General features: G+C 38.9%; 1 protein-coding gene across 3 annotated transcripts in view; it reads right to left on the minus strand.

The window, feature by feature from the left end:
• LOC142669034 (gastrula zinc finger protein XlCGF66.1-like) overlaps positions 1-12,369 on the minus strand; it is a 351,749-nt gene extending 339,380 nt beyond the window's left edge. For 2 of the 3 annotated variants that reach the window (XR_012851765.1, XM_075847092.1), the window contains exons 1-3: positions 12,177-12,369; positions 11,538-11,711; positions 11,330-11,453 (exon numbers count right to left, since the gene is read on the minus strand). Coding sequence is in view for 2 of the 3 variants with exons in the window: in XM_075847092.1 (XP_075703207.1) it covers positions 11,330-11,453; positions 11,538-11,711; positions 12,177-12,254 (376 nt within the window). In the remaining variant the exon portion in view is untranslated. The remainder of the gene's footprint in view (positions 1-11,329; positions 11,454-11,537; positions 11,712-12,176) is intronic. The other variant, XM_075847093.1, reaches the window with a different exon arrangement.
• Positions 12,370-12,759: the final 390 nt, after the last annotated feature.

The raw sequence follows: 12,759 nt of genomic DNA on the forward strand, positions 1-12,759 counted from the left end.
TCCGGATTGGAGACAAAGCGCCGCACCTGTCCTCAGGTTGTGTCTGGTATTGCAGTTCACCTCCATTGAAGTGAATAGGACAGAGCTGTAATACCACACCCGACCTGAGGACAGGTGCGGCGCCATGTTTTCCTGGACGACCCCTTTAACACTTTTCTCGTGTCTGCAGTGCTGTGTGTGTGTGTGTGTGTGTGTGTGTGTGTGTGTGTGTGTGTGTGTGTGTGTGTGTGTGTGAGTGTATGGGGCAGTGCGGAGTGTTAACGCGCGCCGCTGATACTTCATAGCCGCTTATCAGCTGTTTTGAAGAATCAGCGGCAAGCACCCCCCCCCCCACACACACACACAAACACGCAAAATCAAGTATATATATATAGGTGTAACCTGTCAGTGTAACCCTGCCTGTAATGATAATGAGATGGTACATTATGAATGGTGGATTCTGTATTATCTATATATACACGTTACCTGTCAGTGTAATCCTGCCTGTGATGATAATGAGATGAGTGCTGAGAAATGATCTCTACAGAACAGGAAGGGTCAGTCTATTATGAATGGTGGATTCTTTGTTATCTACATATATAGATGTTACCTGTCAGTGTAATCCTGCCTGTGATGATAATGAGAGGTGTGATGAGAAGTGATCTATACAGAACAGGAAGGGTCAGTCCATTATGAATGGTGGATTCTGTATTATCTATATATAGATGTTACCTGTCAGTGTAATCCTGCCTGTGATGATAATGAGATGAGTGCTGAGAAATGATCTCTACAGAACAGGAAGGGTCAGTCTATTATGAATGGTGGATTCTTTGTTATCTACATATATAGATGTTACCTGTCAGTGTAATCCTGCCTGTGATGATAATGAGATGACTGCTGAGAACTGTAAGGAGCAGTCTACTATGAGACTCATTGGCCAGAGGGAAAACTGCAAGATTAGATAAAGACATAAAAAAATAATATTAAAAAAAAACACCAAAAAATCATAAAAAATATGTTTAACAGAAACTTGATTTGTACAATAGATCATTTTCTGATGACACATTCTCTGTAAGTGGTTGAACTGAGCTTTTCTAGATCTCGGCCTAGAGTGCCGCTGTTAATCGCAGCCGCTGCCCCCCAAAATCTGATGCTAAACCTAGTGCATGACCGGATTCAGAGAACACCTTGTAGAGAACTTCTATGTGCAGTCACAGCTCCCTCAGGTCCTGCACTATGTATAATACAGTGTCTGACGTGTTACTGTAATGTAGAACTAAGGAGGAACCCCACCTTAAAGAGAACAGAAAGGAGAAGACCTTTTCTCTCCTCAGTAGATGTTGACTCGCTCATTGCTGTGACGCTATCTAATCATAGTGGACAGCCTCACAGCGATGCAAAAGACCTGCAGGAAATGTCTCAAAATCAGCAGGTTTTCTGCATCGCTGTGAAGCGGTCCGCTCTGATTGGACAGCGTCACAGCAAAAAGTGAGGCAACGCCTACTGAGGAGAGATGGTGTCTCCTCTTTGTACCTTTAATTACAACACGCATATGTTAGGTGCAAAACGGAGTAAGGGCTGTAGTGGAACAACATGGAGGGGGGCAAAAATAAAAAAATGACAGCGATGGAATCTGGAGGACGCCAAGTATAAGGGGAGGAATGTGGTTAAAAAAACAACAACAAAAAACACAGCAGGTCCTGCTTAATAAACCACGGAGTTCACTTTCTAAATTCATTATTACTGACCTCTGGTAACACCTCCTGGAATTTCCTCCTCCGGTTCACTCTTACACGGTTGATCGACCCTCACTCGCTCTTCTTCTTCATCCTCTGTTTTAATAATAGTCAGATCTTCCCCCTGATTTCACATATGTAACAATTCAGTACAATACAGCAGAGAGTGCGAAGAATCTAACAGATCAACATAAGAAACCACCAAACTCTATGACCCCATCTATGACCGTTAGGGATGCACGATGCCTCGAAACTTCCATACTGTTTTCCATACTGTTTCGATACCGTTATTTCATGTATTAGCTCTGCGGCCGCACAGCTCAGTATAGTAACACATGAATGTATGAGAGCGGGGCTGCGGCTGTGTGATAGTCATTGCCCGGCTCCTGAGTCATGACGAGTGCGCGGGGTCAGGATGATGCGTTGCGGCCAGCGCTGCACTAATGATTGCCGGCACTGAAGACAGAACATGGCGGGCGCGCTGCAAAACACCCCCATGTTCTGTCTTCAGTGCCTGCACCGCCGCTTATTATAGTGCAGCGCCGGCCGCATCACCTCATGCTGACCGCGCTCTCACTTATGTCAGGAGCGGGGCAATGGTTGTATTACACAGCCACAGCCCCCCTCTATAACGGCGGAGATCAGAGAAACCTCTCATCTCCGCCGCTATTCCCCTGAATGCTGCGATCACAGCGGACTGCAGCATTCAGGAGAAAGGGAGATGCCCCTTGGATCGCATCGCAGGAATCCCTGTGACGCGATTGAGGGACATACCATATATGGGCAGACAGCCCAGGGTCCATTGAAGGACCCCAGGGCTGTCCTACCATATTTCCTGTTGTTAGGGCATACTAAGGTATGTCCTAACAGCTGCCTGTGTACTATCCGTACACAGGCTAATATACTGGTATATAGATATATGCCTGTGTGCTATCAGTATATAGATATATGCCTGTGTGCTATCAGTATATAGATATATGCCTGTGTGCTATCAGTATATAGATATATGCCTGTGTGCTATCAGTATATAGATATATGCCTGTGTGCTATCAGTATATAGATATATGCCTGTGTACTATCAGTATATGGATATATGCCTGTGTACTATCAGTATATAGATATATGCCTGTGTACTATCAGTATATAGATATATGCCTGTGTGCTATCAGTGTATAGATATATGCCTGTGTGCTATCAGTGTATAGATATGTGCCTGTGTGCTATCAGTATATAGATATATGCCTGTGTACTATCAGTATATAGATATATGCCTGTGTACTATCAGTACATAGATATATGCCTCTGTACTATCAGTATATAGATATATGCCTGTGTGCTATCAGTATATAGATATGTGCCTGTGTACTATCAGTATATAGATATATGCATGTGTGCTATCAGTATATAGATGTATGCCTGTGTACTATCAGTATATAGATATACGCCTGTGTGCTATCAGTATATAGATATACGCCTGTGTACTATCAGTATATAGATATATGCCTGTGTACTATCAGTATATAGATATATGGCTGTGTGCTATCAGTATATAGATATATGCCTGTGTACTATCAGTATATAGATATATGCCTGTGTGCTATCAGTATATAGATATATGCCTGTGTGCTATCAGTATATAGATATATGCCTGTGTGCTATCAGTATATAGATATATGCCTGTGTACTATCAGTATATAGATATATGCCTGTGTACTATCAGTATATAGATATATGCCTGTGTACTATCAGTATATAGATATATGCCTGTGTACTATCAGTATATAGATATATGCCTGTGTACTATCAGTATATAGATATATGCCTGTGTACTATCAGTATATAGATATATGCCTGTGTACTATCAGTATATAGATATATGCCTGTGTACTATCAGTATATAGATATATGCCTCTGTACTATCAGTATATAGATATATGCCTGTGTGCTATCAGTATATAGATATGTGCCTGTGTACTATCAGTATATAGATATATGCATGTGTGCTATCAGTATATAGATGTATGCCTGTGTACTATCAGTATATAGATATATGCCTGTGTACTATTAGTATATAGATATGTGCCTGTGTACTATCAGTATATAGATATATGCATGTGTGCTATCAGTATATAGATGTATGCCTGTGTACTATCAGTATATAGATATATGCCTGTGTACTATCAGTATATAGATATATGCCTCTGTGCTATCAGTGTATAGATATATGCCTGTGTACTATCTGTATATAGATATATGCCTGTGTACTATCAGTATATAGATATATGCCTGTGTACTATCAGTATATAGATATATGCCTGTGTACTATCAGTATATAGATATATGCCTGTGTGCTATCAGTATATAGATATATGCCTGTGTACTATCAGTATATAGATATATGCCTGTGTGCTATCAGTATATAGATATATGCCTGTGTACTATCAGTATATAGATATATGCCTGTGTGCTATCAGTATATAGATATATGCCTGTGTACTATCAGTATATAGATATATGCCTGTGTGCTATCAGTATATAGATATATGCCTGTGTGCTATCAGCCTGTGTACTATCAGTATATAGATATACGCCTGTGTACTATCAGTATATAGATATATGCCTGTGTACTATTAGTATATAGATATATGCCTGTGTACTATCAGTATATAGATATATGCCTGTGTACTATCAGTATATAGATATGCCTGTGTGCTATCAGTGTATAGATATATGCCTGTGTGCTATCAGTATATAGATATATGCCTGTGTACTATCAGTATATAGATATATGCCTGTGTACTATCAGTATATAGATATATGCCTGTGTACTATCAGTATATAGATATATGCCTGTGTACTATCAGTATATAGATATATGCCTGTGTGCTATCAGTATATAGATATATGGCTGTGTACTAATATATGCCTGTATTCTATCAGTGTATAGATATATGCCTGTGTGCTATCAGTATATAGATATATACCTGTGTACTATCAGTATATAGATATATGCCTGTGTACTAGCAGTATATAGATATATGCCTGTGTACTAGCAGTATATAGATATATGCCTGTGTACTATCAGTATATAGATATATGCCTGTGTGCTATCAGTATATAGATATATGCCTGTGTGCTATCAGCCTGTGTACTATCAGTATATAGATATACGCCTGTGTACTATCAGTATATAGATATATGCCTGTGTACTATTAGTATATAGATATATGCCTGTGTACTATCAGTATATAGATATATGCCTGTGTACTATCAGTATATAGATATATGCCTGTGTACTATCAGTATATAGATATATGGCTGTGTACTAATATATGCCTGTGTTCTATCAGTGTATAGATATATGCCTGTGTGCTATCAGTATATAGATATATGCCTGTGTGCTATCAGTATATAGATATATACCTGTGTACTATCAGTATATAGATATATGCCTGTGTACTATCAGTATATAGATATATGCCTGTGTACTATCAGTATATAGATATATGCCTGTGTACTATCAGTATATAGATATATGCCTGTGTGCTATCAGTATATAGATATATGCCTGTGTACTATCAGTATATAGATATATGCCTGTGTGCTATCAGTATATAGATATATACCTGTGTACTATCAGTATATAGATATATGCCTGTGTGCTATCAGTATATAGATATATGCCTGTGTACTATCAGTATATAGATATATGCCTGTGTACTATCAGTGTATAGATATATGCCTGTGTGCTATCAGTGTATAGATATGTGCCTGTGTGCTATCAGTATATAGATATATGCCTGTGTACTATCAGTATATAGATATATGCCTGTGTACTATCAGTATATAGATATATGCCTCTGTACTATCAGTATATAGATATATGCCTGTGTGCTATCAGTATATAGATATGTGCCTGTGTACTATCAGTATATAGATATATGCATGTGTGCTATCAGTATATAGATATATGCCTGTGTGCTATCAGTATATAGATATATGCCTGTGTGCTATCAGTATATAGATATATGCCTGTGTACTATCAGTATATAGATATATGCCTGTGTACTATCAGTATATAGATATACGCCTGTGTGCTATCAGTATATAGATATATGCCTGTGTACTATCAGTATATAGATATATGCCTGTGTACTATCAGTATATAGATATATGCCTGTGTACTATCAGTATATAGATATATGGCTGTGTGCTATCAGTATATAGATATATGCCTGTGTACTATCAGTATATAGATATATGCCTGTGTGCTATCAGTATATAGATATATGCCTGTGTGCTATCAGTATATAGATATATGCCTGTGTGCTATCAGTATATAGATATATGCCTGTGTACTATCAGTATATAGATATATGCCTGTGTACTATCAGTATATAGATATATGCCTGTGTACTATCAGTATATAGATATATGCCTGTGTACTATCAGTATATAGATATATGCCTGTGTACTATCAGTATATAGATATATGCCTCTGTACTATCAGTATATAGATATATGCCTGTGTACTATCAGTATATAGATATATGCCTGTGTACTATCAGTATATAGATATATGCCTGTGTGCTATCAGTATATAGATATATGCCTGTGTACTATCAGTATATAGATATATGCCTGTGTACTATCAGTATATAGATATAGGCCTGTGTACTATTAGTGTATAGATATATGCCTGTGTACTATCAGTATATAGATATATGCCTGTGTACTATCAGTGTATAGATATATGCCTGTGTACTATCAGTATATAGATATATGCCTGTGTACTATCAGTGTATAGATATATGCCTGTGTACTATCTGTATATAGATATATGCCTGTGTATTATCAGTATATAGATATATGCCTGTGTATTATCAGTGTATAGATATATGCCTGTGTACTATCTGTATATAGATATATGCCTGTGTACTATCAGTATATAGATATATGCCTGTGTACTATCAGTGTATAGATATATGCCTGTGTACTATCAGTATATAGATATATGCCTGTGTACTATCAGTATATAGATGTATACCTGTGTGCTATCAGTATATAGATATATGCCTGTGTGCTATCAGTATATAGATATATGCCTGTGTACTATCAGTATATAGATATATGCCTGTGTACTATCAGTATATAGATATATGCCTGTGTACTATCAGTATATAGATATATGCCTGTGTGCTATCAGTATATAGATATATGCCTGTGTACTATCAGTATATAGATATATGCCTGTGTACTATCAGTATATAGATATATGCCTGTGTACTATCAGTATATAGATATATGCCTGTGTACTATCAGTATATAGATATATGCCTGTGTACTATCAGTATATAGATATATGCCTGTGTACTATCAGTATATAGATATATGCCTGTGTGCTATCAGTATATAGATATATGCCTGTGTACTATCAGTATATAGATATATGCCTGTGTACTATCAGTATATAGATATATGCCTGTGTACTATCAGTATATAGATATATGCCTGTGTACTATCAGTATATAGATATATGCCTGTGTACTATCAGTATATAGATATATGCCTGTGTACTATCAGTATATAGATATATTGCTGTGTACTATCAGTGTATAGATATATGCCTGTGTACTATCAGTATATAGATATGTGTCTGTGTACTATCAGTATATAGATATATTGCTGTGTACTATCAGTGTATAGATATATGCCTGTGTGCTATCAGTGTATAGATATATGCCTGTGTGCTATCAGTGTATAGATGTATGCCTGTGTACTATCAGTATTTAGATATATGCCTGTGTACTATCAGTGTATAGATATATGCCTGTGTACTATCAGTATATAGATATATGCCTGTGTATTATCAGTGTATAGATATATGCCTGTGTACTATCAGTATATAGATATATGCCTGTGTACTATCTGTATATAGATATATGCCTGTGTACTATCAGTATTTAGATATATGCCTGTGTACTATCAGTGTATAGATATATGCCTGTGTACTATCAGTATATAGATATATGCCTGTGTATTATCAGTGTATAGATATATGCCTGTGTACTATCAGTATATAGATATATGCCTGTGTACTATCTGTATATAGATATATGCCTGTGTGCTATCAGTGTATAGATGTATGCCTGTGTACTATCAGTATTTAGATATATGCCTGTGTACTATCAGTGTATAGATATATGCCTGTGTACTATCAGTATATAGATATATGCCTGTGTATTATCAGTGTATAGATATATGCCTGTGTACTATCAGTATATAGATATATGCCTGTGTGCTATCAGTGTATAGATATATGCCTGTGTGCTATCAGTGTATAGATATATGCCTGTGTGCTATCAGTATATAGATATATGCCTGTGTACTATCAGTGTATAGATATATGCCTGTGTACTATCAGTATATAGATATATGCCTGTGTATTATCAGTGTATAGATATATGCCTGTGTACTATCTGTATATAGATATATGCCTGTGTACTATCAGTATATAGATATATGCCTGTGTACTATCAGTGTATAGATATATGCCTGTGTGCTATCAGTATATAGATATATGCCTGTGTACTATCAGTATATAGATATATGCCTGTGTACTATCAGTATATAGATATATGCCTGTGTACTATCAGTATATAGATATATGCCTGTGTACTATCAGTATATAGATATATGCCTGTGTACTATCAGTATATAGATATGTGTCTGTGTACTATCAGTATATAGATATATTGCTGTGTACTATCAGTGTATAGATATATGCCTGTGTACTATCAGTATATAGATATGTGTCTGTGTACTATCAGTATATAGATATATTGCTGTGTACTATCAGTGTATAGATATATGCCTGTGTGCTATCAGTGTATAGATATATGCCTGTGTGCTATCAGTGTATAGATGTATGCCTGTGTACTATCAGTATTTAGATATATGCCTGTGTACTATCAGTATATAGATGTATGCCTGTGTACTATCAGTATATAGATATATGCCTGTGTACTATCAGTATATAGATATATGCCTGTGTGCTATCAGTATATAGATATATGCCTGTGTGCTATCAGTATATAGATATATGCCTCTGTGCTATCAGTATATAGATATATGCCTGTGTACTATCAGTATATAGATATATGCCTGTGTACTATCAGTATATAGATATATGCCTGTGTACTATCAGTATATAGATATATGCCTCTGTACTATCAGTATATAGATATATGCCTGTGTACTATCAGTGTATAGATATATGCCTGTGTACTATCAGTATATAGATATATGCCTGTGTACTATCAGTATATAGATATATGCCTGTGTGCTATCAGTATATAGATATATGCCTGTGTACTATCAGTATATATTTCTGTCACTTATTATTGTGAGGCACGAGGCGTGATGATGAATTTAACCTCCATGTACCTCAGTAATAGTAATTAACCCCATCATGTACCTCACACATTAACCCATTATGACTGAGAAACATGATGGGGTTAATTACTATTAATGAGGTACATGGAGGTTACATTCATCATCACGCCTCGCGTCTCACATCAGAAAACGGAAGAACTTTTTTATTATTTTTTTATTACTGTTGGTAAAGTATCGTTTTGGTATCAAAATCGCAATACTACACGAAGTATCGGTATCGGAGTCCAAATTCTGGTATCGTGACATCCCTAATGACCGCAGGACCGAAAAGCTCCGCACCCCCTATATAGATCTGGTACACGGCTCAGCTTCATCTACCTGATGATTCCCTGGCACATTGGGATTTTCCTCTGGACAGTCCTGGGAATACAGAGGACTGGGACATCTCTCTGGTGGATTTCTCCTACTGGATCCATCTGTAGGAAACACACAGTGACTGAATACATGACTACTGTATATCTGTCTATATATCAGACACTTCTCTCTACACTTCTATGTTTACTGATCAGACCCGGAATTACAATGTTGAGGTCCTCACTACCGGTGTCGATGTTCCTGCACCTTGTAAGCCGCCGGCCTAAAGTAGACTGTGCCCTACCAGAGCGAACGGCGGGGCGTAACTGGCTCCCTGCTCCACCATAGTATTTACCTGTATCTGCCCTCTGTGGACGCGGATACACATGAAAGTGGCGGGACACAGGACGCCTCTATTTAGTTACCTGCAACCAAAAATGGTCTGGGTGTCACTTGCTTATTAGCCTCTTAAAGGCTGTGTACACCTCTGTAGGCAATATTTTCTATACATATTAATTAACCCCTTCACGACATGGCTATATACTTTCCAACTCCTGATGCCCTGGGCAGGTGTCACATAAATAAATATTGGCAGAATGGAACAGGGTTGTACTTTCCTGTCCGCCGGCTCTCTCCACAAGTGCCGGCACATCTCCCCCTTAGTTTAATCAAACTTATGCCAAACCCCTGCAGATAGCACCTCATCCCCTGTAGATAGCGCCACTGAAGCTCCCTCTAGGAGCGGAATCATTTGCCAGAGCGTTGCCATCAACTTGGCTGGAAATTGTGCTTCTAGAGGGAGCCCCTGACGTCTCTGTCCATATATGGACAGTGATGTCAGGGACTCCTCTGGGAGTGGAATCCATGGCCTATTTTTGACCTGTTTAAGAGAACCATTTCTCAAATCTGACGTGTCACTTTAAGGGTATGTGCACACGGGGCTGATAAGATGCAGATTTTCTGCAATGTATTTAATTGCGAGAAAATCTGCAGCGTATTACAGTAGTAGCAATGAGGATGAGATTTTAACAAATCTCATCTACACGTCGCGCCAAAAATGAGTTTTGGACGTTCCGCCGTGTTTACGCCATGTGGAGACGTATCATAAGTGGGAATAAGATTTTACTTATCCAAGACATTGTGAGATTGTTTTTTCAGAACACGTTGTACTTTATATTAGAGGTAAATTTAGCTTCATACATTCTGTGTTACAGTTACTAAGGATGAAGAAAGACACAAGTCCATCAAGACCAACCTATAATCCGACCGTGTTGATCCAGAGGAAGATAAAACCCCCATGAGGTGGATGACAATTGTCTCATTAGGGGAAAACTCCTCCCCGACTCCAAATCTGGAAATCAGAATAAATCCCTGGATCAGCGTCCCATCTCCAGAATCTAGTGCCCATAACTTGTAATATTAAAGAGAACCTCCGATTATACGGACATTATATAGGAAACTATTATACTGCCGGAGTGTGCCGATAATCGTCTTTCTACATGACTTGTATTACCAGGTTTACTTCTGACTACAGCACAGACTGCCCATAGTCCTCGCTGCCGGCTGCCCATAACTCTGCATTAGGAGACAACGTGTCCTGCCCGTCTTCATGGCTCCTGTATCCAGAACGGCCGCCAGCGCTGTACAATGTAATGTGACCTGTAATGCAGAGTTATGAGCAGCCGGCAGCACGAAACACAGGGATCTAATGTGATGTAAAAGGAGCCGAAATTGTGGAGCTCCTACATTACATGTCATTGTACACACGTGTATATGTGCTGCACATGACGGTATTAAGGCCTCAACATGACCGCCAGTCCAGCCTGTGCCCACAGTAATGCCAATATAGATCTGTCTCTTCTTACCTTGTGATGTGCGCGGCCGGTAGTCCTCCATCATGACCTCCTCGTACAGATCCTTGTGTCCTTCTAGATACTCCCACTCCTCCATGGAGAGATAGACAGTGACATACTGACACCTTATAGGAACCTGACACACACAATGATACAGTCATTACCCAGACACCTCCAGTGCTGTTACTGGAGAATTTCCCAGCATTCCCAGCAGTGTCACCTCTCCAGTCAGCAGCTCCGTCATCTTGTAGATCAGTTCTAAGATCTTCTTCTCATGTATCCGGGAGTGAGGGGGAGGCTCTGTGATGGGGCTCTGACTACTGCTCCATCCTCCTGACTCATGGATGATGGGACTCGTACAGTCACCCGATGTCTTCTTCACTATTGTGTACTCCTGTGTATGGAGAGAGACACTTAGAGAACTGAACACAGTATTCCCCCCTCAGTAGAAAGAGGGAGATTGTGACCCCACTGTATAGACCTCTAGTGACCCCACATCTGTAATACTGGAGACCTCACCTACAAAAAGACATTGAGAAAATAGAACGAGGCCAAAACTAAAAAGGAAATAATATTGGGGGACTAGATGGACCATGTGCTCTCCTCCTGCCGTCATCTTCTATGTTTCGATATAGAGGTCATCCTGATCCTCCTGGTTCCTGGTCATTCTCATTTCTCTACAACATTACTATTGCTGCATTGGTGACATGACACATAACTGACCATATTGGTGGCTGATCTTCAGCTTCTTGACGTCACTTGGAAGGTCTGGACGCTGTTATACAGGACACTGGATTCTTCCTATTATGTATTGTCCCTTCCCTATGTGTGACTTGTTCTATAATGTAGAAAAGTTTACCTCTCCGCTCAACAGGTAGATGATCTCCAAGGTGAAGTCTAATATTCTTCTGCTCATCTCATTCCTGTCCTTGTCCATCCTTGGTGGGTCATTCAGGAGAAGGAGCGTTGTGGAGGAGAAGATGAGAAAACTGGAGGAACTGGAGGATCTAGTACTGCAGATGTCTTTATGAAGAAAGGAGAAGATGGAGATCATACAGGGGACAACATCATGTGTGACATACAGAACCTCACTTATTCATCATTGAGAGAAACATCTTCTCAGAGCCGTCACCACATGGAATAAAGGGGTATTCCCAACACGGACATTTCTCCCCAGGATATGCCAGAAATGTCTGATAGATGCGGCTCCACCTCTGGGTGGCCTTGTTAGGCGGTTCCTGTAACTCCTATAGAAGTGAATGGAGAGACACAATCTGCTCAGGTCCTCCTGCTATATAATTTGCTGCCAACAGATCAGACTGGTGGTCAATGTGACAGATGCCCTTTATGAATGAATACACCCCTAATATAAGTTTTTACAGATATTAGAAGTTACCTCAGAGATCCTGGATCTTCAGAGACATCTAAAATTCTTAATTATT

This window comes from Rhinoderma darwinii (genome assembly GCF_050947455.1).
Source record: "Rhinoderma darwinii isolate aRhiDar2 chromosome 1 unlocalized genomic scaffold, aRhiDar2.hap1 SUPER_1_unloc_12, whole genome shotgun sequence".
In the NCBI taxonomy this organism is placed as follows: domain Eukaryota; kingdom Metazoa; phylum Chordata; class Amphibia; order Anura; family Rhinodermatidae; genus Rhinoderma; species Rhinoderma darwinii.